The 23,933-nt window shown below is 43.9% G+C and overlaps 1 protein-coding gene across 2 annotated transcripts in view; it reads right to left on the minus strand.

Annotated features, from left to right (window-relative positions):
• Positions 1-5,356: 5,356 nt before the first annotated feature.
• Positions 5,357-23,933, minus strand: part of SEL1L2 (SEL1L2 adaptor subunit of SYVN1 ubiquitin ligase) — a 116,493-nt gene continuing 97,916 nt past the window's right edge. For both annotated transcript variants that reach the window (XM_070800709.1, XM_070800710.1), the window contains 6 exons: positions 23,161-23,309; positions 21,867-22,032; positions 21,674-21,748; positions 17,094-17,266; positions 5,689-5,817; positions 5,357-5,550 (listed from right to left, as the gene is read on the minus strand). In XM_070800709.1, coding sequence (XP_070656810.1) covers positions 5,431-5,550; positions 5,689-5,817; positions 17,094-17,266; positions 21,674-21,748; positions 21,867-22,032; positions 23,161-23,309 — 812 coding nt within the window. In that variant the 3' untranslated portion in view covers positions 5,357-5,430. The remainder of the gene's footprint in view (positions 5,551-5,688; positions 5,818-17,093; positions 17,267-21,673; positions 21,749-21,866; positions 22,033-23,160; positions 23,310-23,933) is intronic.

The raw sequence follows: 23,933 nt of genomic DNA on the forward strand, positions 1-23,933 counted from the left end.
GATGAAGCATTTAATTTTATCACACTGCCTTCTTTTGGAGGTCAGAGCCTTCTGTGTGATGCCCCAGTCTTTTTTCTCTACATCTCTTCTCCCCCTTTTAAGTATAGTATGTGCCAGCCAGTATATTGGAACCTCCTCGGTCTCTGACATGCTCAGCCCTGCACTGGAATCTGCCCCTTGGAACCCCCTGCCCTCCAAACTCTTCCGGGTCCCTTTCACTCTAAACTCACCTTCATCCAGTTCAACTTCATCCTGCCTTTTTCTCCTGGGCCATCTTGAACTTCTCTGAGTTCCATCTCCGTTAGCCCTTTCTTTGATGTTCTTTGTCCACAGCTTCTGCCTTTCAGCTAAGTGTTCAACCCTTTAAATAGTAGCACTGCTATAATCAGGGTTCATCAGCCGTGGAGATGGCCCACATGGACTCACTGCCAGGCAGACAACATGGGGGATCCCTGTGAGCACAAGAGGCAATGGGACCCTGGAAATACAGGCAGTGGGGGGCACCAGGCAAGTTCAGCTTCAAATTTCAGGGATCAGCTCCTTGGCTGGGTTTCCAGTGGAGTCTGAGTGTCTCGCAGAGCAGGGGGATACAGTTTGCAGGAGGCAGGTGAGCTGGGAACAGGGAAGGGCTTGGTGCTGGAAAATAAGACCCATGCTGTGAGGTCACAGCAAGGCCTGCATCAGGATGGCTGGGCCTTAGATTGTAGGATGATAGTCTCTGGTTCAGGCAAGATGTCCGGCTGTCATTAGATACCAGGGTGGCCCAGGAGAGTGGTCAGCATGAATTCTGAAATCAGACCTGCCTGTTGAATCCATCACTAACCAGCTTATCTTGTGTTATGGTTCATGCGGACATGAACCATTCTTAGATTGTATGATGCCCAGCAGAGAGTAAGTGCCAAGCTTGGAAAGCCAAGCTCATAAGATGACTTACATGTGCAGTACAATAGCCCCCAAATTACAGTGTTACTAGGTCCTACAAAAGAAGATAAGCGTTGGAGCAGGGGGGAGAGGAAGAGTTTCCAGAGGTAAATATGGTTGGAGAAGCTGAGTCACACAAGATTCAGAGGGTATTTTTCCTATAAGATGCTTCAGAGTCTTCACTATGCCCACATTGTCGTGAATCTCCCACAAGAGGCTTTGTGTGCACGTGTGCTAAGTCACTTCAGTCGTGTCCAACTTTTGCAACCCTATGGACAGTAGCCCCCCAGGCTCCTCTGTCCATGGGATTCTCCAGGCAAGAGTACTGGAGTGGGTTGCCATTTCCTCCTCCAGGGGATCTTCCGACCCAGGGATTGAACCCGGGTCTCCTGTGTCTCCTGCACTGGCAGGCGGGTTCTCTACCACTAGTGCAGCTGGGAAGCCCCACAGCAGCCTATACGTTATGGCATCGTCCAGATTTAATGACCCAAAACCCCTTTATCAAGGGGCACCCTGCAAGACTGTGAACATATTTTGGGAAATACAGCCTAGCACAACTCCTGGCATTGTGAAGGCTTTTTGAATAATTTGAATAGTTGCAGGAAAACTTAATGTTCAGCTATGAGAATGCAATCACTTGCAAGACTTGTTTATGACCTTTCTCAAGGCAGTCCAGTGCAGGGATTAAAAGCACAGACTCTGGTCCTGGTTGTTCTGGCTGTGTGGCCTTGGACAAGTTACTTGACCCCAGTTTCCTCTTCTGGAAAAGAGGGAAGATGATACATTACCCTTCAGAAAAGGTAGTTGTAAAGATCTAATGAGTTAATAATACATTTGGTTAGAACAGTGCCTGGCACATTATAAGCATGATATGTTGGCTATTATTATCCCAGACAGAATGAATTTTAGAGAAGCTTTCAAGAACAAATTATTGACTGCTATTACGATGTTGAATAGCTTACCATTTGTCTTACATAAAATTTCCTCTTACTCATACAAAAAGACTGATTAATAAACAGATACTGCTTAAAGTCATTATTCCTTTTTAAAAAAAGAATGTCACAGGACCTCAGACAGCTGTTTTGCATCTATGGCAAAATCCAAACCTGAAATCTAAGAGATTTGCTCTAATATTCTATTAGGTGAAGATTGAATATTCCTTTTTTTCAGAAGCACTTTATCTTCACCTAGAAATTATTTTCTGATTAACAAAACACAAATTAGGATAAATCATTTCACACAAGCACACGCCACAAAATAATGTTTCCATATCAATCACAGGCACAAATGCTGAATGAATAATTAGGTGGAAGGAAAAAAAAGAAAGCTAAGAATTAAAATAATCTCACGGCCTAAAAAATTATTCTTGCCACCCATGGATAGATTTTAAGACATTTTCTGGTATAGATCTTAATGTTATACTGAGAGTCTGGATTGGAATTATAAAACTTTGGCGCAGTAAGACATTAGAGAAATCTTTCTTGGTTTGCAGTTGAGGAAACTGAGTCCTGCAGAGAGACTCATTTGCCTGAGGTCACTAGCCAGCCCTGGAGAGACAGGCCTGGAATGAAGATGTTCCCGAGTCTTGTCCAGCAACCTGAGGCAGGCCTGCTCATTCACACAACCCCAGCAGAGCCAAGGCCCAGCCATCGCACCCACCCGGCTGGAAGTGCATTTGTGAACGTCCCTAGCACAGCTCTCCATCCAAGCACCGAGTCTTTAGCGAAACCCAGAGTCGGTGCCTTACACTGAATCTGTTTAGAGCACACTTCCGTGTCGCAGGCCACAGTAGACCTCGACCTAGGCTCTGTGGCCTGGCTCCCACCCCCAGAGATTTCCATTTAATTCAGCCTTGGGAGTTTTAAAAGTTACAGAGCATCAGCTTTCCTAAGGCGAGAAAACTGTGAATCACAGATAAACTCCATCGTAACCTCCCTTGTGTTGTAGTTGGGAACTCTGAAGGACCAGCTGCTGTGCTGGATATAAAAACATGAGTCACCGTGCACTTCGTGACAGGCTTGTGCTGAGAGAAGGGGGTGAGCTGGCCCAGGCTGGGTGTGAGGAGGGGGGTGTGGACAAGTTGGTCACCCAGTGCTGACTGAGGAGCCCTGGATACTCAGGGATGAGAAGGTGGACCCCGCGCCCTCACAGGGCTCGCGTGCAGCTGGACTGGCCACAGGCCACAGGGAAGCTGACACAGCGTCTTTTCTTGCTACCAAAAGTCCTCTGACTGAGACACGTGCGGGAAGGCCCTGTGTGTAGGGCTCGGTGGTCAGTCACCAAGTGGCCGCGCAGGTGTGGGCGAGGGAGCTGCTACAGCCCCGGCTCTGGAGGAGAAGCCCAGAAACAGACGTTTGAATGATTCAAACACCCTCAACCACGCTTGCTCTCAGAGCCTTTGGCTCGTGTTCACTTGGAACAATGAGCTGAAACAGGGAAGATGAGCTCACCCTGGTCCCGCTCCTAGGTTTCAGGCAGTGTCCGCGTGACACAGCACGCCGCCGGGTCGTCTCCCTTTGTGCCCCGTCTGCAGCTATTCTCACAAGCTTTACCTCGAAGGAGCTCATTCTTCAGATGGTCTTGGAGCCAGGGCTCACCGACTCTACACTCCCCTTTGCATTTATCCCATCTCTGATGTGCTCGCATTCCAGACACCTGTGAGAGAGAACTGCATGGCCAGCCTATGCATTAGGCCCTGGCCTGAGCTTTAGATGTTGCCTGCTCCTTCCTTTCACATTTGTAAAGTAGGCTTTTATTGTTCCTTTGGAAATGGAACTCTCTAGTAAGTCAAGGAATGTGTGCAGGAAATTCTAAATACTTGGACCTCAGACAGGCCTGCATAGTTAATGACCAAGGAAAGACTATGGCTGGCATGTGGATGTACAATGTTCACAAAGCATCTGTGAAGTTAGGCTTATTGAAATCTCACAAATCTCCAGTCAGGTAGGAGTTAATCCCATTTGATGGAGGAAAGATTGAGGTTTGGAGAAACTATGCCCAACGTCACAGAGCTACTAAGGGGCAAAGCAGGACCTCAAACACAGGGTGTTTGGTTCCAAATCCGTTTCACACTCCTTTCTGATTATGATCAACATTATCAATGAACTCTCTTCCTGTCCCTAGTCTGGGTTATCAAGTAGGCAAGTACAATCTTTTCCTGCCTAAACACCCAGCATTTTGGCTGGAGAACTACCTCTGGGCACTGAAACCACACTGATTGTTATCACCTCAACTGTCCCCATGTTCCAACCAATCTGCCATGAGCTTTTAGAGAATATTAAAAGTTGCCATTTATGGCAACTAGAAATTCATTCTAGATGCCAGACCCTGTGATAATTCCTTTACATACATTATCCCATTAATCTTCATACCAGCTCCCTAAGATCTTGAAAAAGTAAAAAAGTCATTCAGTCGTGTCCGACTCTTTGTGATCCCATGGACAGTCTATGGAATTCTCTAGGCCAGAATACTGGAGTGGGTAGCTTTATCCCAAGGGAAAAGGATGAAAAGATCAATCTTTTCATTTTGCAGATCAGGAAACAGGCTCAGTGAGAGTGAGATTTAAGCCTGGCCCTTGACTTCAGTTGTGGGTCTCCTCACTTGTCTCCTCCCCCCTGCCCCAGCCCTGGGCCCCAACCCTGCCTCATCCATCAGGGGAGACAAAGTGCCAGGCCCTTTACCTTCTGTCCTTGGAGGCTTGTACCATTACCCACTGTGAGTACTCCACAGGGGAGTCCCCAGGGTTCCAGTGAGGAAAGGAAGAGAGGGGTGCAATGCTGGGCAGACCCCAGATGGTGCTGTTCACTACACGGCTGCTAAGGGAGCTCAGACAAAGACCCCGGCTCCGGACACAGCAACGCCATGAGGAAATTTGGTTCATCAGAGATAGACTGGTTCACCAGGTCATTCCCTCAAGATAACAGTCTGTTTGTAATATTTGCCTTTCTCAAATTCTGAGGGATCTGTGTTCTTGCTCTCCCCAAACTCTCCCTTCTCCCAAGTTCAGTATGTCTGCAGAGGCCAAGAAACAAACCCGTTTGTCCTCTCGAAAGGGGACAGGTTGTCACAACCACAGGAAAATGGGTGATCTTTATCTCTAACTCAGGACTAGAGCCTGGAGAAGGAAATGGCAAGCCACTCCAGTATCCTTGCCTGGAAAATCCCGTGGACCAAGGAGCCTGATGGGCTGCAGTCCATGGGGTCACAAAGAGGCAGGCACACCTGAGCGACTAACACACGGGACTAGAGCACCCCAAGACGAGAAGTTTGTAGGGGAATCTTAGCTGATGAGTCTCCAACAAACCTCTCCCCACAGGGAGTCACCTCAGCTAAGCAGGAGGTCTGAAACGGTTTCTTAGAGGACAGGCCCCAGTCTTTGTCCATTTTCCCTCAAGGCCCGTATAAGAAGTCAGCAGCAGGCCCCTGAGTCTGGGGGGGAGATTTTTTATTTAGTGAAGATAACCTGAAGTGGACTGGTTCCCGTGGGCAGGTTTTCCTCTGGTCCAGATCCTACCCGTAGCGATTTCTAAGCAAGAAGATCAGCACAGCAACAATTAGGCCAATCACAAATAAATCCCAGCATGGTCCAATGGTGTTGTCCAGCGTCATCCATTTCCATCTCATTGTAAACTGCAGGCGACAGACATTCTGTCAAAAATAAACCCAAGCCTCCCACTCTATTCAGAACATCATCTCCCCCCATCTCTCTGCCCAAGAGTTGCTCGTTGGAGTTTCCAGAGATTTGGGACCTATTTGAGACAAACTTACATTAAACAACAGGATATCTTGGAGCAAATGCACAGTTTCCAATTTCATGAGGGCCAAGAACACTGGTATGTGAGCATCCGGACTTGTTTGAGCAGCCATGTCATATAATCTCCTGGCCAAGTGAATGTCCTGGAAATAGAACAGCCCATACTTATTAGGCACAGATTCTTTAGGAGTAATTAAGTGAAAGCCACTGTTTGAAATTTATCTTTGGTAGGTCTGAATGCTTCCCCAAATACCCCCTACCCCAGGATGCTCATGCCTTAATCCTTGGAACCTATTAATAGGTTATGGGGCTTCCCTGGTGGTCTGGTAGCTAAGACTCAACTTGGAGGTCCCAACACAGGGGGCCTCGGTTCAACCCCTGGCTGGGCTACGAGATCTCACATACTGCAACCAAGAGTTTGCGTGTCGCAACCAAGATGCAAATAATTAATTTTAAAAAGATAAAACGTAAAAACAAGATTGCTAAAGCCTATTAAAAATTTTTTTAAATGAATGTTAAAAAATGTTATGTTACAAGGGCAGAGCAAATTTTGCAAATATAAATAAGGTTTCAAATGTTAAGATAGGGAGATTGTCCTGAAGGACCTGGTGGACTCAATGTAATCACATGAGCCCTTAAACACTGAGTTTTCTCACAGAGCAGAAGAGAAAGGCAGAGAGATGTGGCAGAGGAGAAGTCAGAGGTTCTAGGCATGGGAAAGACTCAACTTCCTGTTACTGGAAGGGCCCCCTGGACAAGAGAAGGAATGTGGACAGCCAGCAAGGAAGTGGGGCCCCCAGCCCTATAAACGCAAGAAACTGAATTTGGACAATGATCTGAACAAGTTTGGAAGCAGATTCTTCCCCGAAGCCCTCTGTAAGGACCACAGCTTTGATTTCAAGTTTGCAGACCCTCTGCAGAGGGCCCAGTAGAGCTCACCTAGACTTGTCACCTACAGAAACAGTGAGACAAATGTGTGTGGTTTTAAGGCATTGAGTTTGTGGTAATTTGTTACGGCAGCCATAGAAAATCAACAGAGTCTCCAAAGAGCTTTCTTGGTATCACTGAGCCAGAGCTATGATTCCAATTAAAGGAGCAGGAGGACAAACGCTAACAATACAGCTCCCAAAGCAAATGGCAATACAGACAGTGATGAGCATTTAAACTTCCTCCTTCTCTTCATGTACTTATCATACTTGAAGGTTTGGGATTTGTTAATTCATTGTCTCCAAGTCCTTGAAGACAAGGGTTTGAACTGCCTGTTTGCCCCTGAATTCCCAGTGCCTAATGAAGTGTCGAGTACATGGTAAGTCTTTGATAATACATCAAATGAGCGAATAAATGAGAAATGAATGAACAAACTACTTTGGCTCTCAGGCTGGAATTTGATTCCATAAATGACATACTATATTTTTAGGACCATTTCTTCCCATTAAATTATGCCATGACAGATCAAAATGGGTTTCTCTTTCATTTTCACCTACTTACGGCTTGTTTTTTGCTTGCTTTGTAGTTGTTTTGTTTCCCCAAACAGAATAATGAAAGACTAAGTAGAATTTAAAGGTCTACTCTTTTAAAGGTCTACTCTGCCTGGGTGCCTGTGGATTATTTTCAAGAGAAGGGGAAGGAGAAGAGTTTTTCACAAATTGTAGTCATCCTGTATGTCTCTGTCTCTCCTCCATCTCCTAGACTCCCATTACACAGGCCTTAATAGTTGTGAATCCTGAAGCCTCGGCTAAACACATTTCTTGGGTGGTGTCCTCTCAGCTGTGTTCTGCTTGTCATTTCTTAAATTTTTCCAAAGTTTTGTGGACTGGTAAATTTATGTTTGAGAAAGAGGAATAAGGCCTGCTTAACATACTTAAACGGAGAAGGCAATGGCAACCCACTCCAGTACTCTTGCCTGGAAAATCCCATGGACGGAGGAGCCTGGTAGGCTGCAGTCCATGGGGTCGCTAAAAGTCAGACATGACTGAGCGACTTCACTTTCATGCACTGGAGAAGGAAATGGCAACCCATTCCAGTGTTCTTGCCTGGAGAATCCCAGGGATGGCAGAGCCGAGTGGGCTGCCATCTATGGGGTCGCACAGGTTCGAACACAACTGAAGCGACTTAGCAGCAGCAGAAGCAGCAACATACTTAAAATTCAGGAGACTGTTCAGAACAAATCTTTCTGGCAACAGAGAAAATGGATGTTGTAAAAACTCTAATTTGTGTCTCTAATTTCAACAAATTCAGTGGCTGTTCATTTGAAAACATCCTGCAGATGATAACAGTGGTCACCCCCGACACGTGACAGGCATATTAACTTGAATGGGACGTTCGGAAAAAGGCAGCCTGTGTCAATATCGCAGGCATTCCTTCTTATTTGAAGCCAGCAAGAGCTATTAATTCATTTCTTGGGGCACAAATATCACAACTGAGTCACTTCGCTTATAATAAAAAATAGCAGAGAAGTACCACCATTCAAGTGGGATGAGCTGGCTCCTGGCCAAGGCAGAGGGGGTGGGATGGGATAGGAAAGTCTTTCTTTAAAATTACCAGAGAAAGAAAATCCTGAACGTTTCTGGCTAGTTAGGGCAACTCATAGAAAGAAAATTTTATTACTAGACTCTGGAAAGACTCCTTGTTACTTGATCTTATTTAGTAAAAAAAAAAAAAAATCAAAATCATTTCCACACAAAAATTCCCCTTGATAAACAGTGCTTTGGTGATTCCCAAGGTTCATTAAATACGTCCATTGCACATCTAGTCCACTTACGTTTAACTTTTCTGTGGTACACTTGAGTTTATTTTGCTTTAAATTCACTGATTAGGAGATTATATAAACCGATCTATAGACTTCTCAAATGTTTCTGACTATAATGTCAGGTGTGCTGAAGTCCTGTTCAATGCTCACATGTTCAAAAGTTGCTCACAACTCAAAGATACAGAATTCTCCAGCAATAAAATATCTGGTTTATGAAAATTGTTCAATCACATGATGCAGGGGCTTTCCAGCCCAGAATTTTTACTACTACTACTACTAAGTCAGTTCAGTCGTGTCTGACTCTGTGCGACCCCATAGATGGCAGCCCACCAGGCTCCCCTGTCCCTGGGATTCTCCAGGCAAGAATACTGGAGTGGGTTGCCGTTTCCTTCTCCAATGCATGAAAGGAAAAGTGAAAGTGAAGTCACTCAGTCATGTCTGACTCTTAACGACCCCATGGACTGCAGCCCACCAGGCTCCTCTGTCCATGGGAGTTTCCAGGTGAGAGTACTGGAGTGGGTTGCCATTGCTTTCTCCGCCCAGAATCTTTGGGTGTCATCAAAAATTTCTTATACTGCGACAGAGATAGTTTCTTTAATAATCCATTCTTATTTTCTTATTATAAATACGTTACATTAGTGGAAACTTTGAAAATATAGAGGTGAACAGATGAGGGGAAAACTCCCACAATCTCACTGTACAGAGGTAAGTACTGATATTCCACACACATCCTACCAGCATTTCAGTGTTTTTATATTCATATATACATATTTTTAATTTAGGAATTTTTCACTCTGTATGATACTTTGTCTTCTGTTTTCTTAAGCTAACAATGTATTTCAAGCAATATACCACATTCTAAGATATTTCATTAGTCTATAATATTTGTATTTTTAATGGTTGCACAGTATTGCATAATAATCGCTGCTGCTGCTGCTGCTGCTGCTAAGTCAGTTTAGTCATGTCCGACTCTGTTTGACCAAATAGACGGCAGCTCACCAGGCTCCACCGTCCCTGGGATTCTCCAGGCAAGAACACTGGAGTGGGTTGCTGTTTCCTTCTCCAATGCACCAAAGTGAAAAATGAAAGCAAAGCCGCTCAGCTGTGTCCGACTCACAGCGACCCCAGGGACTGCAGCCTAAGGGGCTCCTCTGTCCATGGGATTTTCCAGGCAAGAGTACTGGAGTGGGTTGCCATTGCCTTCTCCTAATATTTATTAAATATTTACTGTGTAACAGCCACCACTGTTGTGGTGTCATTTAAACCCTATGACAATGCTATAGGGCAGATGATATTAACCCCATTTTAAAGATGAAAAAACTGAGACACGGAGAGCTTAAGTCACTCATCCAAATTCATATGACTTGTAAGTGCAGAGCTGAGATTTTACAGGTTTGTAAAATAAAAAAACTATTCATTCAGGCTGAGGAATTGTATCATCAGATTCTGTTCTCAAATGTTTTTTTGACATAGAGAGTAAGAAACACATGATACTCTATTTTTATTTTTGGAGTATTTTTCACTATTTTTTTGTTTTGATACTCTAAAATGGAAGAAAGCATATATGTTTTAAGATATTGACTAGAAAATCTATCCAAATTAAGACAAAAAGTGAGAGGAAATTAGCCTTTGGAAATGAGTTTCAATATATTATAGTTAGACATACAAGATAACACATTTTTTTGGTTCCTGCAGGTAAAACAAAACCACATCTACTGAATAAACTACAAATAGATCTGTCAAAAATAAAAGTAATTATTGCATGAAGCATTTTTATTTCTCACTTGTCTGGTCTGACCACCTATTGAGTGTTAGAGCTGAAGCTTTAAACACCAGAACAGAATTATTTTCTGGAAAAGTCAAGTTAAAGTTAGATATTAAAATGGCCCTCTCAGAAATATGACAGGACAAAATACACATCTTTTAGAAGGAGTCATAACCTTTCTTAAAGCATTCGGACAGTAATTTCAAGTAGAGGATTTATTTTGCAAAAAGAGAACTATGTTCCACAACACGGAAATGAACATTGTTTTTCATACAAAGTTAAAAGCACATTATATTTCCTTCCTGACCACTTGCCCAGTCCCCATCTCTTCAAGAGAGATAAGTTTCATCTAAATTATTTCATCTGATTGATGATTGTCATTTACAACTTTATTGCTACCTCTGTCTCAGGTATTCCTTTGGAAAAAGTCTATGGATTCATTACATATTCTAATGTATTATCTATAGATTATAAGATAAAGTCAAGCATGTATCTGCTGATACTTTTTTAAGTTGACCTTTATACTTAGAAGCCACCACTTCTCTGGTGGCTCAGACTGTAAAGAGTCTGCCTGCAATGTGGGAGACCCAGGTTTGATCCCTGGGTTGGGAAGATCCCCTGGAGAAGGAAATGGCAACCCACTCCCGTATTCTTGCCTGGACAAAGGAGCCTGGCAGGCTACAGTCCCTGGGGTCGCAGAGAGTGGGACACGACTGAGTGACTATCGCTCCCTCCCTCTCTCATGTGCACACACACCATTTTGCACTTTGACCATCATTACGGATGTGTCTCTTCATAGCACACTGTGAACTCTTTGAAGGATGCCTTGTTCTTGCATCCTCAGAGTCACACACAGTGTTTCTGGACACAAAACAAGGACTTGATAAATATCTGAGTAAGTAAATGAACGAAGAAAAAGCAAGGCACGGTACCACAGAACTTTAGGATCAGATGTCTTTTAAATCTAGGGATTCATCGAAGGATTCATAGAGGAGATGATATTGGAGCTATTCTTTGAAAAATGGACTGGTCTTCAATGGGCAAAAATGTGAGAGGAGATCATTCCAGCAAATGGGGCGATATGACCTAAAGTCAGGAGGGTGCAGTTTAAGGGCGTGGGGGAAAGGAAAAGCAGCCTAGAAGACATATAGGGAAATAGTGGCATATCCAGCCATTAGTACCAAGGCAGGTTAGGTCAATGAGGGTTTTGAATGCCAGGGTAAGAAGTCTGGATTTCATTAGGCAATAGAAAGTAAGATTCTTTTTCATTTTTGCGTTTGCTCATGTTTATATCTGTGTGTGTGTGTATGCACGCAGGCACGCTTTGGGGGAAGTTAAGTGGCAGAGTAACAGTATCGGAGTTATATTGTTAAAGTATAAAGAATAACCTGGTGGGGCTTCGCTAGATGTATGTACGTTAACTGAAGTAATGCTAACATCTGTAACAAACAAACCCCCACATTTCAGTGGTTTAACACATTCAACAGTCCATTGTGGATGTTACTGGTTGGTGGTCAACTTTCCTGGGGTGGTTCTGTGCTACAGCCTCTGGGCGAAGCTCCATCTACTTAGCAACCTTGGCCCAGAAATGACACTCTTCCCTTTCACATCCATTCCTTCAGTGAAAAGTAGTCACATGGATGTGACAGGACCTGGGAAGTGCAGTCTCAGACTAGGAGCCATATCCCAGCAGCAAGCACTTCCTCTATCGGAGATTGCACATCTTTGGCGGACAGAGCTTTCTCTGCCATACAGTTCAAGGGAGAACATTAGAATGAGGGAACCCTGAGAAGCCTTTACAACAAATAGGAACTTTGGCCTGAACCAGGATAATGACACAAGAACAGACAGGAGAGAATGGGCAACTGTTTTTTTCTCATGGTTAAATTTTTGAAGTACCTCAATCCAGTATAGATTGAGAAAGAATTTCATATTAACTTGTGAGCTGAGTGCTTATATTTCTAAATTAGTTCCAGTCATTTCTAAATTTCTCTCTAGGTACTATTTTGTGTTCCAAAACAATGGTGCGGGGACTTCCCTGGCAGTCCAGTGGTTAAGATTCCATGCTTCTACTACAGGGGGCCGGGTTCAATCCCTGGTCAGGAAACTAAGATCTTGCGTGCCATGTGGTATGGCCAAACAAGGAAACAAGAGCAGTGCAGTCAGTCCTGGTCTGCAGTTTAAGTCAAGCGAGCTTAACGTGAAGTCAGGTATTGGAGAATGAGATGTTGAGATGTTTCTCAATGAAGCCATTAGGATAATTCACCTATATCACTCTAGTCCCCAAATCTGCTCCTCAAGAAGGATGAGAAAAATAACCCATATTTTTGCATTGATGTACCAAGAGTTGATTGGTACCTTTCTTTTTCCAGAAGGCTTAACTACAGGGTTTACCAAAACCCTATCTGATTCTCCGATAAATCCTATTAAAAATGTTAGACTCACTTTTTCCACTGGTTTGCATGAGGTTTAAGTAACACAAAGGATGGTGAAGAGCCTTGCTAAAGACATGCGTAATTACCTGTTCTCCTAATTGCTTTCCTTTCATTAAACATCCCTGGTACAAGCTTTGGGCTTTTAATTATCCGCATATTTGTTTTAAGAATTAGAAGAAATGATATCTCATCATTAATTTGCCTGCAAGATAGCAAGATTAATTAAACCTGGCTTCTGGGTACTTGATGATTATTTTACTAACCACTAAACAAAATAAATTAATAAAGACAAAGAGCAATGTCTCCTCATTAACTGAATCTAAAATTTCTGTGTCCAGGTCTGAGGTTAAGTGCAGCTTTTCCTTTTTTTTTTTTTTTTTTGGTTAAATGTAGAGACTTTCTGTAGGAAAAAATATATGTGTGACTGAGAGACTGATCAAAATGAACTATCCATGATTTAACGAGAACCCTGACTGAAAAGAACAGAAATATGACTAGAAGGAAACTTCAAAGTGTTTTCCAGATGTATGAAATGTCTGTCTCGACAACTGCTATTTGACATCATGAAGAAAGTGCCTAGGAGGGAGCCCAGCAGTGGCTCCGCAGAGGAAAACCGACCCTCCTGAGGTGGCGGGTGGGTGTGCAGTTGGCCAACCCTGTGTCCCGACAGAGCCGCCCTCCTGGCTGTGGGGAATCAGGGCTAGACGACCTCACCGTGGTGAGGCCGCGGCCATCAAGTCCTCCTCGACTCACAGGGGCGGCGTGGGAGGCGCAGGAGAGCTCATCTGAATCTAACCCACGGGGTGGGGTCACCTTTATCCTCTATACAGACAATGCTCCTCTCACCAATGTGGTTATGTTTTACATGGGGAATGAGGAACAAAAGCTTTAATCCTATTGAAGCCTGATTTAGCAATCCTTCAAGTTCTCTTCTGATCTACATAACAGCCATTCCACACACTGTTTCTCGACAAAGCCCTTTCACAAAGGCTTATTCGTTTCATCCTTACAGCCTGAGGCAGGGCTTGTATCCCTGTTTTGCTGTACAGATGTGGATGACAGCTGGAAGGGAGGGAGTGTGGTTTGATAACATCCAAAGAATCAACCAATTTAGCTATTTGGTCCCGTCCCCTCTGCCCACATTTTATAAACACAGGAAAGTTGCACCTGCTAACAACAGGAATAACAGACTGCATTTGGATTTCACAGTCTTTTCACGACTTAGGGTACCGGGGAAGATGAAGAGTCATCAGGCAAAAGGCAGGTGCAGGGGAGCACAGAAAGGCCAGGAGCTCTCCCACCCGGACTGTGGGCACCTGAACAAGAAGCCCTTGCGGCAGTGTGCACAGGAGCAGTTGTCAGCTAGGAAATTCCCTGCAATAATTTCCAGTTACTAGCACAACTGGAAGGAAGAAGAAAGCACAGAAAATGCATTAATGCAGGGTCCACTCTTCCCACTAGAAACGTGGGGTCAGATAGGTCTGGGTTCAAATTCTGGTTCCATCACCAATGACCCCTGCAAACTCGGTCCTGTGATTTAACCTGCTCTGTGGTTTCCTGACGCAAAAATGGAGGCCAGTGATAGGATGCATCTCATTGAGTGGTTATGTGACTTGAATGAGGTGGTGCACACAATACACCAACACCTGGCTATTATTATAATCAGTTCAGTTCAGTTCAGTTGCTCAGTCGTGTCTGACTCTTTGCGACCCCATGAATCACAGCACACCAGGCCTCCCTGTCCATCACCATCTCCCGGAGTTCACCCAAACTCACATCCATTGAGTCAGTGATGCCATCCAGCCATCTCATCCTCTGTTGTCCCCTTCTCTTCCTGCCCCCAATCCCTCCCAGCATCAGAGTCTTTGCCAATGAGTCAACTCTTCGCATGAGGTGGCCAAAGTACTGGAGTTTCAGCTTTAGCATCATTCCTTCCAAAGAAATCCCAGGGCTGATCTCCTTTAGAATGGACTGGTTGGATCTCCTTGTAGTCCAAGGGACTCTCAAGAGTCTTCTCCAACACCACAGTTCAAAAGCATCAATTCTTCAGTGCTCAGCTTTCTTCAAAGTCCAACTCTCATATCCATACATGACCACAGGAAAAACCAGAGCCTTGACTAGATGGACCTTTGTTGGCAAAGTAATGTCTCTGCTTTTGAATATGCTATCTAGGTTGGTCATAACTTTCCTTACAAGGAGTAAGCATCTTTTAATTTCATGGCTGCAATCACCATCTGCAGTGATTTTGGAGCCCAAAAATATAAAGTCTGACACTGTTTCCACTGTTTCCCCATCTATTTCCCATGAAATGATAGGACCAGATGCCATGATCTTCGTTTTCTGAACATTGAGCTTTAAGCCAACTTTTTCACTCTCCACTTTCACTTTCATCAAGAGGCTTTTTAGTTCCTCTTCACTTTCTGCCATAAGGGTGGTGTCATCTGCATATCTGAGGTTATTGGTATATAATATACCTTCCTCACCCTGTCAGACTCCAGCGCCATCTTCTGCCTTACTTATACTTACTATAGGATTTACTCAATATTCCCTTGTAGTTTTAGCCCTCTTCCTAATGAACATGCCTCATCTCCTCAAGTCAAGTAGAGCTTTTACAGGATGGAGATCCATCTTCTTGGGCCTCCTAGAGCTCTCAGCACTGTGTCATGTATGCAGTGGGTGTGTCAAAAGACATTTCTGGATCAAAGCACCTCCCAGTATCCCGCTGGGACCTCATTCTCACTTTTTCCTTACTACTGAGAGCTTGAGAATTAGTGGACAAATTTTTTTAAATTTGTATTTTTTGGAGTACAGTTGATTAACAATGTTGTCTTGGTTTCAGGTGCACAGAAAGGTGATCCATATCACAGATTCACACATGTATCTAATCTTTTCCAAGTTCTTTTCCCATTTAGGTTATTACAGAGTCAATGGAGACTAATGGAAAGAGGCCTGCAGGTGGAAGGGAGTGGGGGCAGAGCCCACTAGTGTTGCTGGGAAAAGCATGAATTCACTATGAATCAGATCGGTCACTAGATTCTTGCCTGGAAAATTCCATGAACAGAGAAGACTGATGGGCTACAGTCCATGGGATCACAAAGAATCGGACATGACTTATCACACTCACACAGCACATACAGTCCAGATTTCTTCCACTTGTTAGTTATGTCCTAAATCTGCTTTATTGACTATGCCAAAGCCTTTGACTGTGTGGATCACAATAAACTGTGGACAATTCTGAAAGAGATGGGAATACCAGCCCACCTGATCTACCTCTTGAGAAATTTGTATGCAGGTCAGGAAGCAACAGTTAGAACTGGACATGGAACAACAGACTGGTTCCAAATAGGAAAAGGAGTACGTCAAGGCTGTATAGTGTCACCCTGTTTATTTAACTTATATGCAGAGTACATCATGAGAAACACTGGACTGGAAGAAACACAAGCTGGAATCAAGATTGCCGGGAGAAATATCAGTAACCTCAGATATGCAGATGACACCACCGTTATGGCAGAAAGTGAAGAGGAACTAAAAAGCCTCTTGATGAAGGTGAAAGAGGAGAGTGAAAAAGTTGGCTTAAAGCTCAACATTCAAAAATGAAGATCATGGCATCCGGTCCCATCACTTCATGGGAAATAGATGGAGAAACAGTGGAAACAGTGTCAGACAATTTTTCTGGGCTCCAAAATCACTGCAGATGGTGACTGAAGCCATGAAATTAAAAGATGCTTACTCCTTGTAAGGAAAGTTATGACCAACCTAGATAGCATATTCAAAAGCAGAGACATTACTTTGCCAACAAAGGTCCATCTAGTCAAGGCTCTGGTTTTTCCTGTGGTCATGTATGGATGTGAGAGTTGGACTTTGAAGAAGGCTGAGCACCGAAGAATTGAAGCTTTTGAACTGTGGTGTTGGAGAAGACTCCTGAGAGTCCCTTGGACTTCAAGGAGATCCAACCAGGCCATTCTGAAGGAGATCAGCCCTGGGATTTCTTTGGAAGGAATGATGCTAAAGCTGAAACTCCAGTACTTTGGCCACCTCATGCGAAGAGTTGACTCATTGGAAAAGACTCTGATGCTGGGAGGGATTGAGGGCAAGAGGAGGAACGGGACATCAGAGGATAAGATGGGTGGATGGCATCACTGACTCGATGGACGTGAGTCCGAGTGAACTCTGGGAGTTGGTGATGGACAGGGAGGCCTGGCATGCTGCGATTCATGGGGTCGCAAAGAGTCGGACATGACTGAGCAACTGATCTGATCTGATCTGATCTGAAGGTGTCCTGGAGAAAATAAATCCAATCTTATGGAGTCTATGTTAGGGTCCATAGTACGTGTCGGTCTGTGGGAGGACTCAGCAAATGTTAAGGCTTCTTCCCTCCATTGATGACATCAGAGAAATGGAAAACATTTACAGATTTTCCTTCCTGTACAACCATTGTTACTAGGTTTGGATGGTTACCAGCACAATTACCTTTGTGATACCTAAACCATGTTCATACATATAGCCCAGGTTGAACATGGCTTGAGCGCTGTGATACTTGTCGGCCGCGATGCTATAATGTGTGGCTGCTGTTTGATAGTCTTTCTTGGTCCCGTAGCCATAGTAATGGTAATCTCCAATTTTCACTCTAGCAAATGCATTGCCTGATAGAAATATCAGAAAGAGAAGAAGAATAACTCAGTTGATTCAGATGTAGTTCCTAGCAACTCAACCTAATGATAATCTATATAGAAAAGAAAAAAAAAAAAACACTTAGAATCCCATAATCAGGATTAGATATGATTTATGGATATAACACACAATACTAGCTGTCTTCATTGTAGGATAATTCCCACAGTATGGTACAAATGTTCTTAAAGAGTAAAACATTATAAACATTTTTTTACATGTACACTCTGCTATACTTTTGTTTATTTTTGGCGGTGCCACGTCTTCACTGCTGCTCGTGGGCGTCCTGAGAGTGGGGGCTTCTCACTGCCACGGTTTCTCAGGGGCTTCGGTGGTCGTGGCACACAGGCTCAGCAGCTGCAGCTCGCAGACTCTAGAGCACTGGCTCAATAGTTGTGGTGCACGGACTTAGCTGCCCTGTAGCATGCAAAATCCTTCCGGAGCAGAGAGTGAACTAGTGTCCCCTGCATTGGCAGGTGGATTCTTATCCACTGCGCCACCAGGGAAGTCCCAGAATATAACATTATTAATTTTACCTTTTAGATTAATTTTCTGTAGGTAGATCAACTGGATCCCATCCCTCTTTTCTCAGATTTCACTCCTGCAGAAGCTCTGCTCTCCTGCATCACCAGCTTCTCCCCCTTTCTAGTCCCATCAGTCACGCAAACACCCTTTGGCATCTTCTGTGAATGACATCAAACCCTTCATCCCATTTCTCCATCCCACGGCATCTCCTTGTCACAACGCCCCATTTCTCGGTTTACTTCACACTCAGCCTTTTCAAAAGTGTGTTCTATACTCGCTGTCTCAAAAGCGTCCCCTCCCACATACTCATCAACCCACCCCAGCCTGGCTTCTGCTCCCGCCTCCATGAAACTGCAACTTTCGAGGTGGTGGATAACTTCTGTGCAGCCAAGCCCCTGGCCACATCCCTGTCTTCACCGCACTGGGCCGCTAAGCCACGCTGGAAGCCCTGGGCCTAACTGCCCGAGTCCTTTCCTCTCTCAACTTCCCTCATGCCCCACAGGCCTCTCCTTTACAAACTCTTGCCTGACTTCCTCCACTAACTTCTAAATGTCGGACTGCTAAGGCTTTATCACCGATTTTTTTCCTCCAGCTTCTCTCCCTTCTTTCCTCTCCTCTCCTGCCTTCCCCTCCTCTCCACCACTCTGCTCTGTCTCAACTCTGTCTCCATGTCATCTCATCTAGTTCCACAGCTCTCTGTGTTCACTATTTCTGAATTTGTATTTACAGTCCTGTCTCTCATAAGCTCCAGATTCTTACAGGTGCCTTCTTGACTTCCCTACCTGGATCTCAAACGTAAGACATCCAGTAGAGAATCTTAACACCCCATTCCCTCTTCCTCCAAACAAAATCATCAGTTTCTTTCCTCTCTCAGGGCCAGCACCCCACTTCTCAGGCCATAAATCTAGGAGAATTATCCCCAGTTCTTTCCCCTCACTTTTATTATCAAATCCATCAGCAAGTCCTCTTTCTCTAAAACACACCCATTTTTGCCCTCTCCTCTACCATCTAGTCTCATCCTGGAATATTACAACAGCCAAGATGATTTTTTTCAAATGTAAAATCGAATCATGTCATTCCCTGTGTGAAAACTCTCAAGTGCCTTCACTTTGCACTTGGAATAACATCCAGATTCCTGACCTGACCTGCAAGTGATGCCTTATCTGTCTTTTGCCTCCCTGACTATCCTGATCTCTTGTCACTTTCTTGGTATGTTCTGGCCTTCTTCATATTCCTTCAACACACCGAGCTCATCCTTGCCTCAGGATCCCTGCAGTAAGATTCAAGTCCCTCTGCCTGGCGTGTTTGGAGTTCCTCATCCTTCTGACCTCACTGCAAATGTTGCTTCCTGCCTAGCACCTTCTCTGACCACCTTGTCAGACTACACTCCAGTAATTATCTGTCCCATCTACATGCTTTATTTCTTCGCAGCACGTATCACTACTATTTTGTTTACTAGTTTATTTTCTCTCCCTCTTTGATGAGAGAAAACTTTGAAGCTCTTGATCACTAATACAGTCCCAGAACTGGAACGGAACCTGATGAATATTTATGGAATGAGTGGATAGACATGGTAGGGAACGTTTTTAGAAATTGCTTTTCCCAGATGTTAAGTATTTTACAATCTTAATTACCAACAAACATGAAAATATTCATGTCGGAGTAGAAAAAATTCACATGACTTTTTAAGATGTGAGACTTCAGTTTTTTGAAGGCTAATTGGGGATGGCCTCTAAGCATGTCTCTGGGGCCCATGCTTTCAGTCACTAGGACTATGTTGATTGGAAAGATGAGGGAATGCTCATGCAGGACTTCCACTTCAACTGTGGCCAACCCTGATGCACAGTCTAGGCTTACTTGGAAAACCAGTAAGTAACCTTGTGTGATATGGTCCATATCATTAAGGGCTATAGGACTCCTAAGTTTTTCTCCCCATTTGGCCTAATACAAAGCCTAAAAAATTTTGAAATTAATTCCTTTGGGTTCTGAAGTTCTTTTAACCTTCTGGAATCCTGTACTAAAATGTAAACCACCTTTAGCTTTCTATAATTAAAAGTAATGTCATAAAATTCTTAAGCTGCCAAAGATATTAGTTGTCAGGGTTTGCTTCCCAGGTACTTCAAAATGTACAGGTAGCTGGGGGCAAGACCTTAGAGAATTGATGCCCAGAAGAGGGGCCCAGAGGGGCCTGGAGAGGCAAGAGACCCCTTGAGTTCTAAAGAGAAACCTGCTCCATCTCTAATTTTGCCCAAAGCTGCCTTAACCTTTGACCCCAAGATTCCTTCTGCACCATAACCACAAAAGAGCAGGACTCTGCATTTTTGAGCTTTACAAGCAGTAAGCAGGACCCCAGAGGTCTCTAAGAATGAAAGGTTGTGAACAAACAGATTCTCCAGAGGATTCAGCTCCACCCTACTCAGGGGACTGACTGGGGGCAGGTGGCAATCCTGACAGGCTCCCAGAGGGTCACTAGACAGGGGGAGGGATTTCCCCTCCAGTTCATCATCTTGATGGTTCAGCAGCCTCATCACACACAGCAGCTCCTGAAGGTAAGCGCCACCAGTGACTGACTGGAAGCCTAACTTCCACGGGGAGATTTCCTCACATCGAGGCAGCCACCAGCGGCTACATCTTCAGGGACACTCGTGTCTGACCTCTCTTTTGACACATAATTATTTTTAGTGGTCTGACATTTTTATATTGGTGAATTCTGTTTAATATTAATGTTGTCTCGTTTTCAAGGTCTCTTTCCCTTGGTGCAGCTTCTGCAGCATTTTATGGCTTGGGATAAACCTGTATTTGCTACAATTGAGCTGATTTGCCATAGATGAGAGATTGCTGGTGTTGTTTCCCCACTCCAAACAAGGTCTTCATTGAATTTTAGAAAACAAGGGCTTTTCTTTTTTCGGGAATTTCTCACTAAAATCACATGGATGGCTTGCCGCTGCAGTAGCAGCTCAGCTGGATCTGAGAACGCACCTATGGTGGCTTTTTCCTTCTGCCTCATCAACTGAGAATTGTTTTTTTTTTTTATCCCATTCACTTCTTGGAGAAAAGGGATGATTCGACCTTAGCATGAGGTGACTTTAAGAAATTAATTAGAAGTAAAATTTCTCTCTTACTATAAGACAGTTCCTCACATATCCAAATGCCAATAGTGACAGCTTTGCAGAAGCTTTGTGCTCTTAGTAATATGATTTTCGGGGAAGAATGGAACGAGACACAGTGAGGCAAGTGCCACCTGCCACTGCTTCCCCACTACGCTGTCTTACCTTCCTCATCACATGTGATCCCTGTAGTGGGGCCTAGGAACTCCAGGAAGGGAGGGGGGTTGGATCTTGCTGATTAATTTTTTTTTTTTCTGATGCTACCATACTAATCATTATAATAAGGATCTGAAGTTTGTGGTAATCTTCAAAGTGATATTTTAAAAGAAGAATCAAGCAAGTCTTACAGCCATAAGTAATTTTGTCTATAAACTCCTTGAAAGATAGATAATGTCTCTGGTAAGTTAAAAAAAAAAAAAAAAAACTCAGCACATGAGTGACTGAAGCCAGACCAAGAAAAATGATTTCTTGAGTAACACTGTCACGTTTCAGACAACTGTTTAGGTGCCATGGAGACAGTGCCATAGAAAAATTCCTGCCATATGCTAAACTGGGGACCTTGGGAATAACAAAAGAAATTTCTGGAAATGACCTCCAACCAAAGACTGACCCTATCATCTGCTTGAAATACCATGTACTAGATATTCTACACCTTTCTGCCCATGTGCCCAAGAGCTCAGCTGTAGCAAATCAGAGGAATAATAGTGGACAGGGGCCAGGCAGTGCTCATTTTTATCTAAGTTCGGATACCTTGAATGGCAGCTCGATTCCATAGGAGAAGTGCCATTGGATACATCTTCTCTTTTTCGAGAATTTTAGCTTTTTCTTAAAAAAAAAAAAAAAAAAGAGAGATTCCATTAGGAAGGCTTAAGGTGCCTCTGTAGTAAAGTCAAATATGCATATGTATGATTAGGGAATTGCAGAGAATTTTAACTTATCTTACTAGATTCCAAAATGAATGCTGAATTGCTTTGAGCTACTTCATACCCCATTTCTGCGAGCAGTGCGTACTGAACAAGAGAAGAATCTATATCACCATTCTTATAAGCAAAGTATGCTGTCAGGAATTTCTCAGCCCAGTGGCCTAGTTCACAGACACCTTTATAAAGCTGTGTTTGGAAAGAAAAATCAAGCAGACTAGTTAGCCAATACATGTCATTCCATGCAAATGGTAACTGACATCAGTCTTTAGATCCTCCTGGCTGGTCAGGCCAGGATTTTTGGTCTGAAGCATGGCTTTTGAAAATTATTTAGGGTGAGGAGTTAATATCTTTCATAGGCACAAAGATTATAAGTGTGTATTTTATTTGTCTTGAGCTTAAAGTTCCTGGGGCTTATTTTAAATTTGCATAATAAACTTTTCTGACTTGGAGGCTATTTGGCAGGACAAGAATGTATCAACTTCTGTTTTTGTTTTTTTAAGGGCCTTCCTAGGCACTGCTGCCCTGTGAGGGCAGCTGATGTGGAAGAGAGCGCGAGGGGAGGACAGCGCCTGAGGGTGCGGGTGGCAGAATGAGGGAGGTGTACAGAGCAGCACAGGACGACTGTCAGCCGAGCTGAACAGCGCTCACGCAACCAAAGGAGGCTAGCCATGCATAATTCATTAGGGAGTTGGCAAAGGAGCAAATCTAAAGATAGATTATTAGCCGGCAGCTTTTGAAACGAATTTCAGAGGGGTCAGATTGCAACATGGAGGTATTTATCCTGGTGCAGGGCAAGTGTTTAATAAATCAATGAAGGACATTAAGATCCTAAAAGCACTCTTTTGAAAAGTGCACCACTATCCCAGGTTAAAAGAATTCACTTTCTCCGGTATCATCCAAATCATCAAAAAAAAAACCTCAGGACCTTGCTTTCCGGGAAGAAGAGGGCTACATTTTCTAGGCTAAATCAAGCCTTTCATTTCCCAAGTTGCAACTCCCAATCCCACTAGAAGTGCCACGTTGCCCTGGCGATTTGATTGACGACTGAAACAGAGCTCCCTAACTGAATTCTGAGGAGAGCTCTGGACTTGACGAAAAGCCAAATGCAACAGAGAGGAAGGATCGTTTCTCTGCCTCCCTTTCCCAGGCTGAGTTACATCACTGCTCTTCCTCTCTGGCAAATGTCAGTATTCACACTGTCAGCTGGAAGAAACAAGATAATATGTATAAAACCAAAGGCACCACAATTTAAGGACAGTATCGCCTCCTCTGTGTGACAAATGAAAAGTACTTCAGAAACAGCTCTTGATTTACCTCCACAGCAGTTCTGCATGATCGCAACACTCCTGTTCCTGTGGCGTACATCTCAGCCAGGTAATAAATGGCTAGGGGCTGCCCACTCTGAGATGCCAAGTAAAAATATTTGAAGGCAAGTTTATAATCCTTCCATACTCCAGAGCCAGCTGAAAAATTAAAATCATTTTGAGCCACCTCCTTATTTACATTATTTTTTTACATTATAATCTATGCATGTAATGGTCATAGTGACTTCTGCCATTTTAAATAGGTTCAGAAGAGTCAGGCAAAAGTCAAGCTACTCCCGAGTCACTACTTGGAGGCGGGGGAGGCGGGGAGTTGAGTTAGATTAGAAGTAACAGTGTGGAAATGAATGTTCTCTCCCCATTCAGCGAACTAAAGGAGAAGGACTGTCTAGTCTCATGAAAATATCTCCTCAATATGCCACATATTGTTAATGAAGTTAATGGAAAGGAGACCAAGTGGTGGTCTCTGAGGACCAGAAGCCCCTCCATGACGTGTGCTACCATCACCGTCCTCCTTCCATACCAGGGGGCCAGTATAGCTCCTCCCAGACGTAACTGTCGAGTTTGGGGCAGGCAACACCCAGCTCCAAGGGGCCCAGCTCAGATTTAGCTTATGCTTGGAGCAAGGAGAGGTGTTTGGAGCTGGTGTGGAGAATCAGCCACTCCCAGAAGCTGGGGTTCTTGTCAGGGTTCTCCCATTACTCCTTTGGCAACTTGGGCACCTTGGGGCACATCCTTTGCAAGAGGAAGGGCTTTCTTCAGGTG

Source organism: Bos indicus, chromosome 13 (assembly GCF_029378745.1).
Source record: "Bos indicus isolate NIAB-ARS_2022 breed Sahiwal x Tharparkar chromosome 13, NIAB-ARS_B.indTharparkar_mat_pri_1.0, whole genome shotgun sequence".
Lineage (NCBI taxonomy): Eukaryota > Metazoa > Chordata > Mammalia > Artiodactyla > Bovidae > Bos > Bos indicus.